Source organism: Cupressus sempervirens, chromosome 11, assembly GCF_028749045.1.
Source record: "Cupressus sempervirens isolate cs-2001-9-10 chromosome 11, ASM2874904v1, whole genome shotgun sequence".
In the NCBI taxonomy this organism is placed as follows: Eukaryota; Viridiplantae; Streptophyta; class Pinopsida; order Cupressales; family Cupressaceae; genus Cupressus; species Cupressus sempervirens.
The window spans coordinates 253,906,693-253,929,839 of NC_143128.1; the positions used below are offsets into that span (position 1 = coordinate 253,906,693).

At 38.7% G+C, this 23,147-nt stretch overlaps 1 protein-coding gene across 4 annotated transcripts in view; it reads right to left on the reverse strand.

Moving 5' to 3' along the window:
* LOC149529110 (CBBY-like protein) overlaps positions 1-23,147 on the reverse strand; it is a 266,235-nt gene that overhangs the window by 213,267 nt on the left and 29,821 nt on the right. For 3 of the 4 annotated variants that reach the window (XM_089808814.1, XM_089808813.1, XM_089808811.1), the window contains exons 2-4: positions 11,355-11,404; positions 10,945-11,008; positions 10,543-10,591 (exon numbers count right to left, since the gene is read on the reverse strand). In XM_089808814.1, coding sequence (XP_089664940.1) covers positions 10,543-10,591; positions 10,945-11,008; positions 11,355-11,404 — 163 coding nt within the window. The remainder of the gene's footprint in view (positions 1-10,542; positions 10,592-10,944; positions 11,009-11,354; positions 11,405-23,147) is intronic. The other variant, XM_089808815.1, reaches the window with a different exon arrangement.

A 23,147-nucleotide genomic window follows, 5' to 3' on the forward strand; every position in this document is an offset into this window, starting at 1 on the left:
AATCTTTGGAAACCGTTGGACTAATAAATGAAAATTATTATTAAAATATGTTTCATTAACCTCTCTTGGACGTGAGTTACAGTTATGCCCTCTTTTAAGGGGTTTTGGAGGCATTTTGGGCTCATTCCAGAACTTGATTTTTGCTCATTCTTTGTTATTCTTCAGAGGCTGTCAAACCTGTGGAGAAGGAGACCCAAGAACGGGAGTTTGCAGGTTTCCAGGGAGACCCAAGAACGGGAGTTTGCAGGTTTCCAGGAAGGCTAAGGACAGAAGTTTGAAGCCATTCCATGTGCATGCTCATACAGAGTTTGCCTTTGTGCTGAACAGTGCAGATTTGTGAGTTTTCGGGTGTGTTTTTGGATGAGTTTGGTGTTTACAGTTGAGTATTTCATATCAGTTTGGGTTGCTGCTGTATATCAGACTTTTAAATGTTAAAATAGAGCTGAATATATATATTGGGACGTGATTAAACTTCTGAGATAGATTATTAGTGTTTTTGTGGTGTTTTCGGGCATATTTTGTGCTATTTCGGGAGCCCGATGAGCATAGTTTTGGTCCTACATTTTTGAGCTGTTGTGTAAAGGCTATACGGATCTGGAAATGTCAATTTGTAGGCTGTTATGCTGCTGAAAGTTCTGTAAAAATTTCCATTTTCAGATTTATTAATAATTTGTGAAGTTATGAAGCTTTTAGCACTATTTTCAGCATACCCGATTTGGGGTTTCTTGAGGAATTTGGTGGATCTTTGAGATATTAGTTGTTTGATCTTAAAGATCTGATTAAAGGTTGGAAATATCATACAAAATCAGAAAAGGGACATTTCAGTGGTATCAGAGCCATGATCTTGCCAGCCTGAGGGTTTGTAGAAGTTGCAGGTCAGTTTTGACAACTACCCAGATCTTGCATGTCAGTTTTGACAACTACCCAGATTTTGCATGTCATTATTTATGGTTGCATGTTTCTTCTAATTAGCTGCATGTTAAAATTTATGGTTACATTCTACTTCTAATCATTTTCATGTTAGTTCTTGATGAATTTGGTGGTTGTAGAAGTTTGCATTTCAGTTTTGACAAGTACCCAGATCTTGCATGTCAGTTTTGACAACTACCCAGATCTTGCATGTCATAATTTGGTGGTTGCATGTTGCTTCTAATCAGTTGCATGTCCAAATCTATGGTTTCATGCTACTTCTAATCATTTGCATGTTAGTTCTTGGTGAATTTGGTGGTTGTAGAAGTTTGCATGTCAGTTTTGACAACTACCCAGATCTTGCATGTCAGTTTTGACAACTACCCAGATCTTGCATGTCATAATTTGGTGGTTGCATGTTGCTTCTAATCAGTTGCATGTCCAAATCTATGGTTGCATGCTACTTCTAATCATTTGCATGTTAGTTCTTGGTGTTTGAAGAAGTTATATCCTATTGGGGTTACACTCTACTTCATCCAGAATGGACAAGTATAGTACAGAGTCTCAGAGGACACGATCTTGGACAATTGATAACCAAAGTCAAAATAGTAGAAAGGATGGTTATTTAGACATTCGAGATAAACTTATCAAAATAAGCCATGACATGTCTGAACAGTTGGTTGAGCACCACCGTATAATGAATGACATGTTATCTGACCCAGCTAAGGTGGATAAGTTGACTGGATTTCTATTTGGCATATTTTCTCACAGGACAGATGACACAATTCCCAAGAAGTTGCATGAGGAGTTTGAGAAACTAGCTGATAGCCAGGTAGAGGTCTCAGATTCTACTCTACCACAGGAGGTGGTGGGAAAGGATATTACACAGATTGATAGTAACGGTCAACTTGATACTCAGATTGAGACAATTGTTTACAGGTCGTCAAAGGGTGATGCAACAAGTATTCAGGATGGTATAGTTACAACAGGCAGTGACTACAGTGTAGTGGGTTTAGATGATGATTATGAGGATGTTGTTGTGCAGGATGGTGAGATACCTGGTAGAGATGAGCAGACATTGAGCATTCATGACTTTGCTGAGAAAGAATACCAGGCACAGTTAGATGCTTCATCACATGAGGTTGAGGCTGGTAGTACTTCACATGATTTGTCCAGCCAGTTAAAGGTGAACAAAGATAGTATTGTGACTTCATTATCTCATCATGACAAGTATGTGGAGTTAGTTGGTATTGGTCATATTACTCAGGTGAGGAGTTTGCTTGAGTTACCAGTTGATTCTAGTTTACGGATACGGACTCGAGATTGTTATATTGGTGTTTGGGATTCAGTTGACTGGAGATCTTTAACACTTTTTGGTAGCAGTGTTTGTTTGGGTGCTATCATGGAGTTGATTAGCAAATTACACGGTGTTGTCTTTTCTTGTGCCAATATCTTGTCTGATGTTGGTATTAGTTTTTATACACCGATGTTGGGCTTTGTTCATATATCTAGTCAACCATACTTGCTAGAATGTGTTGATGATATTTCATATTTGGCAGTGTGTATAGATGAGTCCCAGGATCATATTGGCATTGATGACATCCAGGAGGATGCAGTGGGCAGTTTTGAAGACTTATTTTCCTTGGGTATAGAGGAGTTGGACAGCAATGCTAATGTTTTTGATACTCCGTATGTTGATATGAGCTTTAGATTTGATTCATACGATATGGATGGTAATACTCTAGAGACTAGTAACTTTGAGGATACTCTTTTAGACAATGCATCAGAGGAGGTTTGTAGGAGACAGTCAAGCCAGCGCCATCATGTGTCTAATCAGTTGAGATTTAGTGACCGAGACATTGCTATCACTTGCCAGCATTTCGATGCTGTTCGTCAGTTGTTAGCAGTTTATGGATGGGGTTCTCCTACTAGTGATGAGCAGGAAGGCAATTATCTTTCCTTGACAGAGATCCACTCTTTATGGGAAGCTATTCGGATTTTGAGACAGAATTATATGCAGTTGCTAGCCGACAGAGATTATCTTATGGAGTGGGGTAGTACAGCATATGATGCATTGTTGGCCAAGGAAGATGAGGTGAGTGAGCTTACTGAGCAGCTTGAGGTGACTTCTGAGATTCTTGAGAGTACACAGTTGGCTTTCAAGGAGTCACAGCTTCATTTGGCTAAGGTGACCATGGAGTTAGAGCAACTACAGGCTTTACCTGATTCTATACAGTCACAAGCTATGGTGTTTGGTGATCCGAGGATGTCCATGGCCGAGATTGTCAGAGACAGTGGAGATAGGGATGCATCCATCCTTGATACTAACATTGGCATATCAGGTTCATTCCCACTAGAGTCAGGTTCAGTTGATTTGGGTGTTATAGCAGATTGTTGTAGGCCTAACATGGTGGTGGCCTCTGGTACTGATGGCACAGAGACTAGAGATGCATCAAAGATCGTGTGTGATGTTGGTGAGTCGACAGTTGGCATGGTTCTTGCTAGTAATACTACTCCCTTGGTGATATCTTTGGAGGTAGTAGTCAGTTCCAACATGGTTAATGATCAATTGCAGTTAGTTTCATCTAGATTACAGTCTAAGCCACTGACTGAGATTGGCGCATTCTATCGGCATTACACTATGAGGTACGCTCATCAATTTACCTTTGATGACCATGTTGATGAGATTATGATACAGAGATGTACTTTGGTTCCTAGTGTTTATCATCAGTTATGGAATAGTTTGATGCCTCGGGATGAGAGTTGTGATGGGCACGACATGGTGATAGGTCCTGCAGTTGATAGCTTGATAATACATGACTTAGAGAAGGAGTTTTGGAGTGATGCTTCAGCAGGTGTTGTTATTGATTCTACTCCTTTGGCTATGACATCCCCTGACTTAGCTAGTGATCAGTCACAGTGGGTTATATCACTTGTTCATGGTGAGTTGTTGACTGAGGTTGGTTTTTTTAATCAACATTATATTGCAGGTCATGTACATCAGTTAGCAAATGATCCTTGTGTTGAGGAGTTGATGGCAGGAAAATTTGGTTTGGATTCCATTTCTTGTTGTTTATCTTGTGATGGCTTTTCACCATTAGGGGTGCATGGGAGTTATGGCTATGAGACAGTGGCCGATGATCTACAGAGTTGTGTTGACTACAGGAGTTGTACAGTGTGTGGATTCTCCATACTTGGTATAGTTTCATTTGAGAGCATTCACCATTGTTGCAGAGTTGGATTGTACATTCCGTATAGGCCAGTGGGATGCGTTGATGGTATTTATGGTGTTGGCAGTTTGATTTGTCCACTTTACTTGGGTTCTAATGTTCTAAGAGTTTGTGTCTCATGGATTTTTGACTGTGGTAGTGGTGATTTTGGAGTTTGGTTGAGCTATAATTGTCAGTTTGATTATGGATTCATCTTGGTCATATTGCAGAGGATATTGCAGGAGCCTGTGTTAATTGGTAGTAGTATAGTTCATGACTACATTTGGGATCCAGGTGGATTGATTGGTTTATTGTTCAACCATTGCTTGAGGACAAGCAATGTTTGGGAGGGGAGGACTTGTCATGTCCCCTTTTCAAATAATTAAAAAATAATAATTTTCGCTAAGGCAGGCAGGCCCAAGAAAGTGAAGTTTCGGAAAAAGGGGGTTAATCTTTGAAAACCGTTGGACTAATAAATGAAAATTATTATTAAAATATGTTTCATTAACCTCTCTTGGACGTGAGTTACAGTTATGCCCTCTTTTAAGGGGTTTTGGAGGCATTTTGGGCTCATTCCAGAACTTGATTTTTGCTCATTCTTTGTTATTCTTCAGAGGCTGTCAAACCTGTGGAGAAGGAGACCCAAGAACGGGAGTTTGCAGGTTTCCAGGGAGACCCAAGAACGGGAGTTTGCAGGTTTCCAGGAAGGCTAAGGACGGGAGTTTGAAGCCATTCCATGTGCATGCTCATACAGAGTTTGCCTTTGTGCTGAACAGTGCAGATTTGTGAGTTTTCGGGTGTGTTTTTGGATGAGTTTGGTGTTTACAGTTGAGTATTTCATATCAGTTTGGGTTGCTGCTGTATATCAGACTTTTAAATGTTAAAATAGAGCTGAATATATATATTGGGACGTGATTAAACTTCTGAGATAGATTATTAGTGTTTTTGTGGTGTTTCCGGGCATATTTTGTGCTATTTCGGGAGCCCGATGAGCATAGTTTTGGTCCTACATTTTCGAGCTGTTGTGTAAAGGCTATACGGATCTGGAAATGTCAATTTGTAGGCTGTTATGCTGCTGAAAGTTCTGTAAAAATTTCCATTTTCAGATTTATTAATAATTTGTGAAGTTATGAAGCTTTTAGCACTATTTTCAGCATACCCGATTTGGGGTTTCTTAAGGAATTTGGTGGATCTTTGGGATATTAGTTGTTTGATCTTAAAGATCTGATTAAAGGTTGGAAATATCATACAAAAATCAGAAAAGGGACATTTCATGAACCTATGAATAGAGGGGATGAAGGAGGGAGAGGTGAGGGCATAGTCCACAATGCTCGTACCCCCACAGTGATGCCAACAAGTAAAAGAGCTTGGAACCCAGAAACCATGAAAGACCATTCAAAATCACAAGTCCATAGGACTCATAAAACTGAAATAAAGGGGAACATAGCAGGAAATCAGCCCAAGAACATCATCAGAAATACGCTGAAGTCCCAAATAAGTCGGATCAATCTCTGAGGTGCAAATTGAATCAAAACCTCTGTCATACAGAGGAGTCTAGAGTTCTCTGGTCTGAGCATTGAAATCCTCAAGAATGATGATGTCCCCCAAAGCAGCAAACTGAGAGACGCACTCATAAAGGTGAGAAAAGGGGTCCCCATCCTCAGTACCATGAATAGCATAAGGAGAAGAAGTCGGCGAGAAGTAACATAAAGCAATGAAGATATCTCTCTGACGGTGACTTTTACGGTCAATACGGACCCACATGAATCAGGCATACATGTTAGAGTGGACAATGGAAGTAAAGTTAAAAATATCATCTCTAATCAAACAAGCAACACCTCCAGATCCAAACCCCACTGGAAGCACGAACCTCCTCTCTACAAACAGATAACCACTAATAGCCTTCAAATCCTGGTAGAGGATGCACGGGACTCGTGGGTCTCAATGATGACCAATACATTAGCAGACCCCACCGCATCATGGAAAAGACCTGTTAATGACCATAGGGAACCATTACCATTCCAACAGTTAACAAGCAGTGAGCAAGTGGACGGCTCTCTCTTGTCTGACTGTTGGCGAGACCATCATGAAGGTTGAAAACAACATCATAACGGAAAATAGAGAAATGTGGTGCATCAACTATAAAGTAGTTCACAAAAAACACCCTATACGAAGAAATTATTTTGTGGCTACAACTTAGGAACACACATTTGCTCTTCACTAAAGGGGAGCAAGAAGCCCAACTATTCACACCACCAAATTAACTTGCAAATCGCAGGAATATAACGGGTGAGGAAACAACAGAAACAATAACAACAGTGGCCCATGAAGTAGAACATAGTAGAACGCATACAGAAGACAAATAATTCAATGTCTAAAATGCAATGAATGGGGTCACTTTACTTGTGAGTATCAAAGGCAAAAGCAGTCAAAATAATACGAGCTTCTCATCCAAATAGTGTGGACCCAAAGACCCTAATGATGCTAACTATCCAAAGCGGAATGGAGTGAACAAGTTGGTCATGGAGGACCAGGATAAGGAATTCCTCGCAATTACCAAATTACAGACAAAGAATGTAGTGTGCTTAAAGTCTTGTACAGAGAAAGCAAGACTTTGAGAGGCCAAGGTCAATGTAGAACTGTCAATGTGATGCGGAAGTATCTTGAGTTCGGAGCAATCTTGCATTAACCAAAAATATTATGTGTTTGGTTTGCCAACATTTCAATTTTTCCAATTTGTTGATCATTTCAGTCATTCTTGTTTTGTTCGAGCAGGAACTTGCAATGTTTGGAGTATGATCTTGACCTGATTTGTTTCTTATTCCTAGGTGCGCAGCTCGATTGCTTCTTTATTGCTCGAGTTATGTTTCACTCTCTCTCATGTAGCATGTTCTTGTCAGTTTTCATGATTGTTGCTGGATTTTGATCTTGTGATTGAGATTTACAATCATGAATCTTCAATGGTGCACCGAGCTATGTTTTTGGATCATGTGAGGACCTAAATCTGGAACAAGTTTTCAAACATGTAATGTGTTTCCTATTCTTGGAGAATGTCTTGAATGTACCTTAAAGGCGATTAATTCCTCAATAAGGATTTTAGATCTCTAGAATTGGATCTAAGGTCTCTAATCGAAGAGTGTATGAGCCTGGCATGTAAGAAGGCCAATAGCCAAACCTTTGTACATCAAGTTCTTTGCAAATGAATGCTGGTCTTGCTTGGTTCTCTCCAAATTATTTTTGATTTGTTGTGTTTACTCTTGTTGCATGATTGGACTAATCTCCCTGAGGTCTCTCCAACCAGAGATTGTGTCAAGTGGTATTAGAGAAAAGGTTGTATTCCTTGTGAACTTGTGTTGCGAATCTAAAGTTGTGAAGCCCTAACTAAGTTTGGCTGTAAGGTGGGAGAGATCAGATTTGACCTATAATTACATGGGTTCGCAAGAGCAGTTTGAGGAAGGAGAGATGTGTTAAGGCAAATTTAGGCTAGAGTTGAAGCAGTAAAAACTGCCCAAAGAAGAGGAAGACTTGTTGAAGATGTGAGTGATGAGAAAACTAAGGAAGTTATTGCAAGTCATGTTGAACCTGTACATCAAAAAGGAGATGAAAGATTTCTAAGAGCCCTTACTAGAGTTAATGCAAGACCAAATTTCAATTTACCGGATTATGATGTTAAGCTAGATTCAGATGAATTACTCGATTTGGTATCAGGATGGAAAAGTATTTCGAGTATGAAAGTACGAATGTAGATAAGAAGGTAGGAATTGCTAGTACCAAATTGAAAGGGCGTGCATCATTATGGTCGGAACATTTGCAAATTGACAAAGGAAGGAGCAGAAAGGAGTAGATCAGGTCTTGGGACAAGATGGTGAATAAGTTGAAGGATAAATTCTTGTTTGGTGATTATCAAGTTAGTTTGTTGAGGAAAACGTAGAAATTAAAGCAAAAGGAGCCTTCTGTGATGGAGTATACCAAAGAATTCTATAGGTTGGATATCAAATCTAGACAATATGGATGATGAGGTGGAAAGAATTGCAAAGTATCTTAATGGCTTGAGGACATCTATTCAGGATGAGATCAGTTTGGTTAAGATGTAAAGTATTCAGAAAGCTTGACGAGAAATTGAACAAAAGACAAGACCTTAGACAAAGAGGAAGAGTTGGCAGATTTGAAAGAGGTAAGACATTTACCAAAGGAGGACGATTTTGTTCAAATCTAAATAAAGTTGAAGCAAAATGGAAAGAAGAGAATTATATCGAGGAAGAGGAGGAGGTTACCCTAGAGGCAAAAGTTATAGGAAAGAAAATAGGATTTTGTTCAAAGGCACTTGTTTCAAATGTGGAGGGCATAAAGCACTTGAGTGCACACATGGAAGTTCAAACAAGAAGACCAATGGCAGTAATAAAAATGCATTTATACAGAAAGAATCACTTGAATCTTTGAATCAACCGAAAGATGGAGAAGCCACGATGATTAGAAGAGCACTATGTAATGAGGAACTTGATGAAGAACTGGTACTGAGGAAAAGTTTGTTCAAAACCAGATATAAACTTGCAGGAAAATGTTGTGAGGTCATCATTGATAGTGGAAGTTCAAATAATTTAGCATTAGAGGAATTGGTTACCAAGTTGCAATTACCAAGTATAAAGCATCTAAAGCCATATCAACTTCCATGGATAAGGGACGATCATAAGATACTGGTAAATGAACAATGAGTTGTAAAATTGAAAAATGGATCTTATCATGATGAAGTTTTTTGTGATATTATGCCAATGGATTGTTGCCATATTGTGGTGTGTAGACCTTGCTAGTATAATAGACAAGCTATGCATGATGGTAGATTGAATAAATATACTATAGTAGCAAATAGGATGAATCAAGTATTGTTACCTTTGATTGGAGATCATAAGAATGAAAACTGCACCACAATGACGATTTGTTTGGTTGAAAGGTAGGAAAATCTCGGATGCTATAAAGAAAGAAAGTGTGTTATGCATCTATTCCAAAAAAACCTGATTTGGGTATAAAAGAGGAACATCTAAAGGAAATAACAGAGTCACTGACAGAATTTAAAGACATCATCTCATATAATGTGTCGGATGGATTACCTCCTATTAGAAGTATCAGTCATTGTAAAGACCTTGTTCCACAAGCAAGCTTGCCAAGCAAACCACCACACTGGATGACACTGACAGAGAATGAGAAATTGAATAGTCAAGTGCAAGAATTGTTAAGGAAAAATCTGATCAGAGAAAGTTTTTGTCCATGTGCAGTACCTGCAGGGCACCTCAGAAGAATGGAGAATGGCGAGTGTGTACTAATTCCAGAGTTATCAACAAGATCACAGTGAAGTATGGATTTCCTTTGCCTACAATGGATGGCATAATGCATTGTTTGAGTTGTGCAAAGTATTTTACCAAGATTGATTTGAAGAGTGGTTATCATCAGATTTCTTAAAAAATGTCCTCAACACTCACTTGTGTGTTGTGCAATGTTATTCCTAACATAAATAGCCTGCACTGTGAAGGTTTATGTGGTTTCAAAAGTATTAAATTGGCTTGCCGGTGTTGTCCCTTGACTCCATTGGTGGTTTTTTCCCTCAAACCCACTAAAGGCGTCACCTTCATGAATGGTGTTGCCCCTAAACCCAATGGGGCTATGATAGATAAATTGAACTATAATTTTGATTTATATATGCTCGAATCAACAATATTTTCTACAAATTTAGGAATACATGTTTTTTTTTAAATATGTATTTTTATTTTTAAGTTTTAAATTATTTAATAAAATTTCTGAGCTCTTGCTGAGTTTTCACAGAATCCCACATTTGAAAAAAAATATTGGGTCTGCCCAATTATTGTCCAGTCCAAGTTTTACAACTATTGCTCTACCATTTTGGACATGTAGCAGTTTTGCCACTATTTATGTGTTGGGTAGAAAGGTGCTTGCTGATATTTGGAATGGATATATAGCTTTTATTTGACATCAACACCATCATGACATTAAAAGTTTTGAATTTACTCTATATTCAAAAAAAGATAGCTTTTATGTGTAGCACCTCTAAGCTGTGGACAGGCATCAGAGAAAGTTTTGATATTCTAATAAGTCTCAAAAAAGAGTGATTGTTTTTCAAGCTTAAAATATATACAAAATAAATCCCTTGTTTAAGAGGCCAATATAGTATGTGCCCAAAGAAAAAGTCCAAAAGATCAAATTTAAAAAGTCGGCTAATTTATAAAATTATTTAGATTCTCTACAACCATACTTTTGCCGGACTAATAAAACTTAGGCTGATAATTAATGAACTCAGGGCACAATAGTAATTATAGTCATAATTTATAATACTGTGTCCTGAAACTTTGAGTGTCCTTGGATAGTTATTAAACACAAGGTGAAAACAGAAAATGGAGTGCACAGAAAGACATACCCTTTCAAAAAACAAATATAGCATCATTTCATCATCTCCACCTGCTTTCCTGCAAAAAACCAGAGGAACTGCAATGAGACAACACATCGCAAGCTGAAATCTACCTCAAATGGATTCCACATTTCTAGTATTTCTAAAAATATGTCAAAATAAACAGTATAAAAAGTTACAACTGTATAAAGGAGAAACTTGATTTCTACCATAAAAATAGTTGAAACAAACCCTATAAAATAAACAAAAGCCTTGGATTTGACTTTCACATACAATTGAGCAATCAATATAACCAAGATTAAAAATTTATAAACATACACTAAATTTGATCAATAAACAATTATTAACAATATCCAAAAGCAATCCAGAAAGGAAAATGTTGAGAGATCATAAAACATTTGGATGCCAGACCTTAGAAGGTCCATATAAACTGGGCGCGTCCAATTTGCACAGTCCAATCCTAGTTTCTGAAAAGCTAGTATTCACAGAGCCAAAAGTAAAATTGCAATAGTCTTAGCAAATGATCTCTGATCCACACAATCAACTTACTCATTCCTAGAATTATAATCCATTTCATCTTCTAAAGAAAAAGCAAAAAAACACATATTTGTAATCTGTTCTCAATATCCATTCATTCTGCTCAAAACTTTTTTCTTTTATTCTCCCTATGTACTTCTTTTCTTCTTACATTCATTTCTATTCTTTTGACCTTTTTAATACATCTGAAGAAGGAACAGAATTCCATATCCTTAACTGTAACAAAACATTAAAAAAAATAGCTATAGTTACAAGTTTAGTTATCAAATGAGTTTTGGACCTACCTATGTTGAATGCATGGCGATTGCCTGAGAAGCTGACATCGGCAATGACCCTGAAAAGAAAAGCAGTAATAGCATTTGTATTAAACATAGTTTTTGACAACTGGTAGCACTCGATGTTCCATTAATGTGGACAAAATGGAAAAATATTCACGTTCATGATAGAACAAAGAACAAGAACAGTGTGGCACAAATTTTACAGCTTCAGCATGCCAAGAAGAAAATTAAGATTAAAATCATCATTTATTGATATCAAGGAGTCAAGAATGAAAGGTTTATTGAGTTATCACAAAATCTCTACATGCTTTGAATCATTATTCATAACGAATGTGAGATTTATCAGTAATGCAGTATTCCAAAAACAAACATCTATGAAAACAGAGAAGATTTATACAGTGATCTAAGCATATTGTTGGTAGTTTTCCTGACTGAATCCCAGGAGTTTGTGTGGCATCTCACACTCTGCTTTCCTCTAGTATGAACTCACAAAGCCCTTTCATCTAGAATATGTTTATTGGTCATTTCTAAATATTATCATTTTTTTAATTATTTGCAGATTACAACTCAGATTCTTTATTTAGACTACATCTGCTATATTCTTGTACTGACATGAGCCTCACTGAGATACAGACCCTAACTATTTGGTGACATATCTGAACTGTACCAAGAAAACACCTATCTGGCGGGGCAGTGTATCCAAAAAAAATTAAGTAATTGGCAAAAGAAAAACATGCAGAGCTCACAGAGAAATATCAAGACATTCCTAAGCAAATGGTAGCATAATGGTAATGGGAAACCAGGAAACTTATGATGACGAGTTATGTTTGAATTGTAATGACCCTTACTATAAAGGCCACTGAAACCCTCAAACTGGACTTAGGAATTTTGTCAAACAGTTGGCATGTAACCGAATAAGGCTGCAATATTACTAATTGTTGTACAACGAAACCTCAATATATGATGCCAATAATGTATGAACAACAATTCCAGATTATAACACTACCAATCTAAGAGATAGATGACAATATGAAACTCAAATATGAAGTCCAATGCAATTCTGATTTTTATGACAGCAAATAGAACTGATTACAATGAGAGACTGTCACAACTATGCACTTCTAATTACATCAAGCTCTTGACAATGCAATGTTATGACATGAACAATAACCCAGTTCAGATTTGGAATGCAAATGACGAAACTTTTACAACAGTTATTAATGACTGGAAATAACTATTTATGCAATGACAGTGTTGACTGTTCTAATGCAATATTTTGGCAATCAAAACTTCAGTTTGTGCACCTAGAATAGCTCCAATTTTGCCGGATATGAATGCTGAATTAATGCCACGCGAAGACCTCACAATCTGCCCCAAACCGACTCACAAAATTGCTGCTGCTGCCCAACTCACAGGGCCGTACAGGTACGGCCTGGTACGGCTGCTAGATAAAAATATTGCAGCGTTTTTTTGTCACTCCAAAAGCAATAAATCTGGGCGCCTAGGGTTGCTGAATAACCCCCTAAAATATGAAATTCATCCGTCAAGCCAATTAGGAGTTATGAGCAAAAACGTGGGTCCAAACCCTGGACTGGCAGTCTGAAAATAATGCACAACTGTGTCTTCAAACCCTGTTAATCAATCCACAAATGCTAGGCCACAACTGAAACCCTTATTCCAACCAAAGAAAACCCTTATAACTGAATCTCAATGAAGTTCAAATGAGATGGCTAAATTACCAACTCCTCAAATGCAACAATTCAAGTGACATTTCACACCCTCAAAGTCGCCAATCCAAGGGAGTGATTCGTTCCCAAAGATCAAATAATTTGCAGACTCAAGAGACTACAAATTTGCTCCACAATGGAAGAAGTAGAAGAAATCTCAAATCCAAGCATGTCCAAAATGAGAGGCCCAGCCCTCTATTTATTCACTTTTCTAAGAAGTTGCTAGAACTTCTAGAAACATCCTTTATAAAATCTCATTATAATGCACTTTTTCTAGAACTTCTAGAAACATCCTTTATAAAATCTCATTATAATGCACTTTTTATAATAAAGTAATTTTATAAAATAAAAAGTGCAACTCAACTTAAAATTATAACATGTAGGCCCCAATAACACATAATAATAAAATATAACCTCTTAACACTTCTTCAAGAGCAAGATATGACCATCTGATTCGCAGAATTGACTCTCTCTCCACACCATTTGCCTACGAGAGTCTGGAATAGGCAAAATCCATGATCAATGTCATGTCGAACTAAAGAGGGGACATTACAGTCCGCCCCTCCTGAAATTGCTTGGCCTCAAGCAATCTCAACGCCGGGTGCTGCAAAATAGCTTCCCCCTCCCAAGTAGCATCCTCAACAGGTAGATCTTTCCACTTAACCAAGTATTCTCTGATCACTCTTCTGCGAAGCTTCTTTTCTCTGCTCTCTAGGATGGATTCTGGCACTAAAATCAATTTTCCCTCATCGTCTAAAGGAGGTAATACTGCGGAAGGCACCACATTCTGACCCAACGCCTTCTTGAGGCGGGACACATGAAACACATTGTGCACCCTACTGTCTGCCGGAAGCTCCAACTCATAAGCCACCTCACCAATTCGCCTGATAACCCTGAATGGTCCGTAATAGCGTGGCTTGAGTTTCTCTGCACCACTCTTCTTAAGAGTAGATTGCCTGTATGGCTGCAACATGAGGTAAACCATATCATCCACCTCAAAACTACGCTCAGTCCTCTTCTGGTCTGCATATTGCTTCTGCTGGTTCTGAGCTCTCACAATATTATCTTTGAGAATAGCAACTATATCCTTACTCTCCTGTAATAATTCTCCTGCACTGGGTACCCGGCTGTCGCCCAACAACAAATCCAAGAAACTAGGTGCTTCATAACCGTAAAGTGCCATGAAGGGTGTCATATGTATAGTGATGTGATATGTAGTATTGTAACAATACTCGCAGAGATATATCCATCTGACCCAAGCTCGCTGCTGAGCTACCACATAATTCCTTAAATACCCTTCCACCCATTTGTTCACAATCTCCGTCTGACCATCGGTTTGTGGGTGATAGCTAGTGCTGGGTGTAAGCTCCGTGCCACATAACCGGAATACCTCCTGCCAAAAATGACTCATGAAACGGCTATCCCTGTCACTCACAATGTTCTGAGGCAATCCGTGCAATCTGAAAACCTCCCGAAAGAAAACCTCTGCCACCTGAGCTACTGAGTGGGTAGTGGTGATAGGAAAGAAATGAGCATATTTTGTTAATCTATCTACCACCACATAAATACAATCTCGTCCTTGTACCTTGGGCAAACCTGTGATAAAGTCCATGGAGATGCACTCCCACTTCCTGTCAGGGATCGGAAGTGGCTGTAGGAACCCTGCCGGATAGGTGTGTTCTTGTTTGTTTTGCTGGCAAACAAGACACTCTCGAACGTACTGCAAAACATCAGCTTTCAGCCCCTTCCAAGTGAACCGCTCTCAAACTGACCTGTAAGTCTTGAAGTACCCGGGATGGCCTGCTGTCGGTGAGTCGTGAAATGCTCTCAAAATCAGTTGCTTAACCTTCGATCCTGGGACTAGGTAAATCCTGTTCTTGTAAATGATTAAATCATCTACAAGTGTGTATCTGGTATCAATCACTGTTCCCTCCACTATATCGGAGGCCCATGTATCCCTGGCATACTCTGCTATAATCAAGTGTCACCAATCCTCTGATATCTGAACCATAAGAGTGAGGTGTGGCCTTCGAGAAAGAGCATCTGCAACAACATTCTGAGTTCCCTTGACATATGAGATGTCAAAATCATATGCAAGCAACTTACTTACCCACTTTTGTTGGCGATCATTCAGGTCCCACTATCCCAAGAAATGCCTCAAACTGTTATGATCAGTTTTAATACAAAACTTGCTACCCACAAGATATTGTCTGAATTTGGCCAAAGCATGCATGATGGCCAACATCTCCTTATCATATATACTGAATGAACGCTCGGGGCCTCTGAGCTTCTTGCTCTCATAAGCTATGGGGTGCTTATTCTGCATAAGTACAGCACCTACTCCCTCTCCAGATGCATCACATTGAAGCTCAAATGGCTTCGTGAAATCAGGTAATGCTAGAACTGGGCACGTAGTCATTATCTCCTTAAATCTCATAAAACAGTCCTGTGCCTTCTGAGTCCACACAAATTCCCCTTTTTTCAGTAGATCTATCATGGGAGCTGCATGTCGTGAGTAGCCACTGACAAACCTGCAATAGAAACCACATAAACCAAGGAACCCCCTCAACTGTGTAAGGTTCTCTGGTGGAGGCCAATCAACAATAGCGCGAATCTTTTCAGGATCCATCCGCACTCCATCTGCACTAATAATGTGTCCCAAATATAACAGCTCGGTCATCCCTAAGTCACATTTGGACTCTTTTGCATACAAGGACTCCTTCTGTAAAATGCTCAACACTGTCTCCAAATGATCTAGATGCTCCTGCCATGATCGGCTATAGATCAAAATGTCATCAAAAAACACCAGCACGAATTTCCTCAACTGATGGTGGAAAACTCTGTTCATAGTGGACTGGAAAGTGGCAGGTGCATTGGTCAGGCCGAAAGGCATGACTACAAACTCAAAGTGCCCACAATGACATCTGAAAGCAGTTTTCTCAATATCCTGTTCACGGACTCTGATCTGGTGATATCCTGATCTCAAATCAATTTTCGTGAAATAACAAGCCCCATGCAATTCATCTATCAACTCATCAATGCGAGAAATGGGATACCTGTTCTTAATGGTTCTCTTATTTAATTCCCTGTAATCAACACACATCCGAAGAGTTCTATCCTTCTTTTTTACCAAAACAACAGAAGATGCAAAAGGTGACTTACTTGGTCGGATGTGCCCCATAGCTAGCAACTCCTCGATGGTCCTTTCGATCTCATCCTTGAGTCGCTTTGGGTGTCGATATGGTGTGATCATGATAGGCTTAGCACCTTCCTCCAGCTCAATAATATGCTCAATGCCTCTGTCCGGTGGCCTGCTTGGTGGAATCTCACTGAATACCTTTTCGTACTTAATCCTCAATTTTTGAATATCAGGATGATATTCCGTCTTATGTTGCTCCTCCTGTGTAGGTGTCAAAGTACAAACTGCTGCCCACTCTATATCATTATGCCTAGTTAATCTCTCCAGCCGCCTAAATGAGATAGTCCTGATGTCTCCATTACGGATAGCCTTAAGCACATGAGTCCTACCATTCACTTCGAATTGTATCTCCATATCCTCTAGTCTCAGGGTAACCACCTTCAATGAATGTAGCCACTGCATTCCAAGTACTATATCCATGTCACCCATGTTGACCACATGATAGTCCGCCTTAAACTCATAGTTGTTCAGGCGCAAAGGTAGGTCTCGTACCATCCTGTCACAACGAAGAGTGTATCCATCAGCTACCTTGACTCTTAGTCCCACGAACTCCTCAGTAATGAGTCCACGCTTCTCCACGAATCGTGCATCAATGAAATTATGTGTGGCACCTGTGTCCAATAATGTAATAACCTTTTGCCCAGCCAAAACTCCCCGAAGTCTGAAAGATCCCTCTCTCTGGATACTAGACAGTCGTGCTTCCTGTAAATGTAGCTCTGTTCCCTGCTATTGCCCTGCACTGTCTATCTCCTGCTCTCCCTCTGCTTCATCAGGATCCTCATCATGATGTTCTGAACTATCTAAATTTGAGCCTTCGTAATAAGCCCACATTGCTCGGTTGGTCTTCCCTTTTGGCCTCATAGGACAGTCATGGCCATACTCATACGGGCCTTTGCAATAGAAGCATAACTTCTTCCTACGCAAGTCATTAAGTGTCTCCTTGTCCAACCTCTTACTTTCCTCCTTAGGTAGCTGTGCCTCTCTATGAAAGGGTTTCCTGTCCCTATCTTTTCCTGAAGGGAAACTCTTTGCCTGGAATTTATTTTTAGAAGCTGAAGAGGAATCCATGTCACGAGCTTTCTTAATGGCTTCCTGCAAAGTGGGAGGGTTGAGAGCTTTAATCCACCCTCTCAACGGATCAACTAGCCCATCCATAAATAAAACCAATAGCCTCCGTTCAGATACATCTGTTACTAACACTGCAAGTTTCTGAAATTCTGATATGTATGTTTCCAATGATCCCCATTGTTTAAGCTGAGCTAACTCCTTGAAATGGAGTTATGGATCCTTCTTATCAAAACGTTCAATCAGTCTCTCCGTAAACTCCACATATGAAGTAATGTGTGCATGGCCCATAGTGATCATACCATGATGCCACCACTCATGTGCTAACCTATCCAGGTGAATTGCTGCATACTTAATAGCTTCTTCCTCAGACATAGGGTTCAATTGAAAGTATGTGTCAAGTTTTTGAACCCAAGCTCTTGCTGTAGACTTCCCCGAGCCATCATAATATGGTAACTGAAGTTTCCCTACTTTCTTTCGTAGCTCATAGCTCTGAGTCTTGTCATGTCCACGGGGCATATGCTTCATCCGCACATCCATATACTCTCTAAAGGTGATTGCAGCTGTAAAATCTGGACCTCCTGCTTCCCAATCTCTCCTCAACTGATCCTGTATGTCAATGATCTGGGGTTCTGGTACTGGCTGCTCTGGAGCTCTAGGAAGGAACGTGGGAATCATAGGTCTCGAACTCACTGTCCTAGCTTGCTGGAGTGCATGACCGAAATTGTTCCCAATTTGTTCGCCTCCATTATGTATCCCATCCTGATTATTCCCATTCCGATTGTTACCATTCTGATTATTTCCTTCACCTATGTTAGCGTTCAACCCCATTTGACGAGCCATCATCTGCATCATAAGCTCCATTCTCTAATTCTATTCCTGTGCTCTTTGTTCGACTAATCGCTGTCCCTGTGCCAAGGTGTCTAATAACTGTAAAAATCTTTCCTCTCGCTGATCTGGACCGGCATTCCCGCCTCTATCCATATTGTAGTCGTAGTCTTGATCAAAGAATACCTCCCCTGTGTCTGTATGACTGGATTCTATGTCCACCTGTACAGATGAGCTAGACTGTTCGCTCTGCAGGTCTGAAATCCTATCTTGTCTTGCTTTGGTATTGCGGAAATTATAAAGCCTCTGTCGCATTCTCAAACATAAATGTTCTGATTTTAGTGTTTTGACATTTCGTCAAACACTTTCCCTTCTATCCAGCTGTTCCAAATTCCCTGTAAGACCTCCACAGGATGGCAAGACTTATAGCTCTAATACCACTGTAATGACCCTTACTATAAAGGCCACTGAAACCCTCAAACTGGACGTAGGAATTTTGTCAAACAGTTGGCATGTAACCGAATAAGGCTGCAATATTACTAATTGTTGTATAACGAAACCTCAATATATGATGCCAATAATGTATGAACAACAATTCCAGATTATAACACTACCAATCTAAGAGATAGATGACAATATGAAACTCAAATATGAAGTCCAATGCAATTCTGATTTTTATGACAGCAAATAGAACTGATTACAATGAGAGACTGTCACAACTATGCACTTCTAATTACATCAAGCTCTTGACAATGCAATGTTATGACATGAACAATAACCTAGTTCAGATTTGGAATGCAAATGACGAAACTTTTACAACAGTTATTAATGACTGGAAATAACTATTTATGCAATGACAGTGTTGACTGTTCTAATGCAATATTTTGGCAATCAAAACTTCAATTTGTGCACCTAGAATAGCTCCAATTTTGCCGGATATGAATGCTGAATTAATGCCACGCGAAGACCTCACAATCTGCCCCAAACCAACTCACAAAATTGCTGCTGCTGCCCAACTGACAGGGCCGTACAGGTACGGCCTGGTACGGCTGCTAGATAAAAATATTGCAGCGTTTTTTTGTCACTCCAAAAGCAATAAATCTGGGCGCCTAGGGTTGCTGAATAACCCCCTAAAATATGAAATTCATCCGTCAAGCCAATTAGGAGTTATGAGCAAAAACGTGGGTCCAAACCCTGGACTGGCAGTCTGAAAATAATGCACAACTGTGTCTTCAAACCCTGTTAATCAATCCACAAATGCTAGGCCACAACTGAAACCCTTATTCCAACCAAAGAAAACCCTTATAACTGAATCTCAATGAAGTTCAAATGAGATGGCTGAATTACCAACTCCTCAAATGCAACAATTCAGGTGACATTTCACACCCTCAAAGTCGCCAATCCAAGGGAGTGATTCGTTCCCAAAGATCAAATAATTTGCAGACCCAAGAGACTACAAATTTGCTCCACAATGGAAGAAGTAGAAGAAATCTCAAATCCAAGCATGTCCAAAATGAGAGGCCCAGCCCTCTATTTATTCACTTTTCTAAGAAGTTGCTAGAACTTCTAGAAACATCCTTTATAAAATCTCATTATAATGCACTTTTTCTAGAACTTCTAGAAACATCCTTTATAAAATCTCATTATAATGCACTTTTTATAATAAAGTAATTTTATAAAATAAAAAGTGCAACTCAACTTAAAATTATAACATGTAGGCCCCAATAACACATAATAATAAAATGCAACCTCTTAACACTTCTTCAAGAGCAAGATATGATCATCTGATCTGCAGAATTGACTCTCTCTCCACACCATTTGCCTACGAGAGTCTGGAATAGGCAAAATCCATGATCAATGTCATGTCGAACTAAAGAGGGGACATTACATGAATCCTGCCCATCTAAAAAGGCAATCCATAACTGCAGTAAATAAGCGGTGAGGTTATGCCCAAACAATAATAGAGTTGTATTGAAGCATTAACCATGTTTGTTATATTAGGAATGTATTTCATGCTCATCCCACATGTTAAAGACAGTCATTAACCTAACCCAATCTTTACTAGACAAATAGGACAAGATGTAATCAAAGACTTTTATGTAATACACTGAAAATGTTTTCTATTCTTGAGCATTTATGATGAATAGATTTCACAGAAACTGCAAGAAAGACCTGATATTAAAAAAATTATAATTTACCATACTTATTTTATTTTGTTTATTTGGGTTAGGTCTCCTTATTGGCGAAACATGGTTGATGCCATTACTGTTTGCGGGTTGGATTCGAAGCCCCTAATGATAAGCAGGTAAACGGCCCCATTTTACACAAGAAGTGGTTTTTTATCAAAGCCACAATAGAGTAGTAGTTCAGAAAAGAAGGAAGAAGGACTGCACTATCATGACCGATGGTTTGATGGATAGATGAAATAGACATTGCCCAATTTTCTTGTTTTTTCCTCATATAATTGTGTTTGCGGAAATGCATCGAATTAGCAGTTAAAATTTTTAAATTTATGCCTTTATTGAATCACTAATTCTTTTATTTCCCATGTTGTACAATATCCATCAAATCTATTGATGCTTTACCTAAGCTTCGAGTCACGTTGAGAGTAATGCACCTAATCACATCTTCCCAGCTAATAATTACTGCACCATGTTCAAAGCTTCATCAACTATATTAGCGACTGGAGTGATTTTCAAATAATTTAATTCCAAACGATTTCCTTCCAAACAACAACTGAGTTTTTGAAAACTTTATTCATGTTCTCCTTAACTCCTCTGCCCAGACATACATTACACAGCCATACATATAGAAAATAAATTAATAAATCCCTTTATGAGTGCATGGATTATATATTTGATGGAACCAAATGTAGATTGTCGTCATAACCCATATTCTGCACCAACAGTATTATACACCCCCACAAATAGAAAGCTTTAGAAGTATCAAAAGAAGTCAACCCTTTGGAATGTCAAAGGCTGATGTGGCATGAAATCTGACTAAGCTTCTGACGGGAGACAAGTAGACAGTTTAGATGTTGATGCAAAAGTCCACCCTGCTCAAACAGACACACAGGTAGCTCCGGAAATCATACAAGCACCTCAAGTAGGTAACCAAGCAGCTCAATTTGCTCAACCAAATACGTAAGTAGCACAACCAACTGAATAAATAGATGAAGCATGCAACTAAGGAGCTCAAGCAGCTAGACCAATTAAGTGGACAACTCAACCAAGAAGACAAACAACTCAATTTGACCATAATGCATAATCAACAACTTGGAAAGCTCAAACAAACCTTTGACTTCAGTGACAAAATTCCAAGTCCCCCTTTTTTATTGATGGTAACTCCATCTCAATCTGCAACCACTTGGAACCAAGATAACAACACTTCTCCCCCTAAGATCCTACTCCCCCTTTGACATCAATGACTGATACAAATATGCAATCAAACCTGTAAACATTGAAAAGGGGTAATTTTAACACAATAGATAATCCCCCTCAGCAATGCAACTCTTCACTGATGGAGTGAAACCACTCCTAACTTTTGTCTCATCTTTTCAAATCTATCTCTTGGCAAGGGCTTTCTAAACACATCTACAATCTAATCTTTAGTAGAAACATGTTCAAGTTTAACTTGCTAATTACTAACTTGTTCCCGCAAGAAATGATTCTTGATAGGAACATGCTTGGTTCTAGAGTGCTAAACAGGGATTTTAAATATGTTAATGGCACATATTATCACAACAGATGGAAATAGGATGACTAAAATCTACATTAATGTCTTTCAATTTCTGGAAAAGACCAGGGCAGCGAATGGAATACATTGATAATTCATATAGCTCAAAAACACTATTAATAAAAGTGCCATCATATGGAAGCATAGTGAAGACCTCCCCTTGATACTGAACATAAAAGACGTATATATATTCATGGTCAATGACTGAAGGATGATTTAAAACAAAGGAATTGATAAAAAAAGGAGGGATCGATGATGAGGTGCCTATATTGTAGAAAGAGGAATAGAAGAGTCTAGAATTACTTTGCAGAACATAATGAGGGCTTGGTGAAAATCTGAGAATCAACTAACGTTAGTATTGAATGATCAATCAAATATTAAATCATATAAGGCTCAGTACACCCCAGAATGATACTCTTTATGGATAGTATTGAAGAGGCATGAAATCAAAGCTTGATCATACACATGGGATCTATGAGTATTGAATCTGCTAATGGGAACTTATAAATATCAAAGAATACAAGGTCAACAATATTAAGCTTGGCATTTCCAAAATATGACCAAACAAACGTGTTTAGGACTCTGTTATTGTGACCGTTGGAGATATACATCACAAGGACTATCAACATGAGCAATCGGGAACGCAGAGTTCTACAACTGAGACAGCAACAATAAACATTTTTGAAAGGGAAATAAGGAAGTAGGGTGGCTTGACCAATAATTAGCAGTATTTCTAATTATTACGAAGTAATTGGAAAATATTTGCTTGTTATAAACAGTGATCAAGAGATCAATTTATACAAGAGATTGAACGACATTTCCTTAAGAAACAATCGTAAAGAATAGAAACATTCTATTCTAGAAACAGAAAAGTAAATATTAGAATCATTCTAACATTTACAGAAGATTACAATAGATAACCAGTAGATACTAAACAAAGATAATAGAAACTATCTATTATCGTAATACCCTTCCTTAATAATTAATCTATCCAAAGCACAAAGCTGTCAAAAAGCATAAAAGGCAGATTTTGTCTGCTCAAGGTGCTCCGCATTGTTCCTTGTGTGTTGCGAACCAAATTGCTTAGATAGGGCAGCTAAGCGCTTCTGACATTCAACCTTCATGTGCCCAAACTTGCACCAATAGTTGCATTGAAGATTTTTCTTCCGAGAGGCTTTTCAATCTGGAGCAGAGGATGTTTGCTAAGAAGACTATTGACGGAACTTTGGATAGTGCTCCAAAACA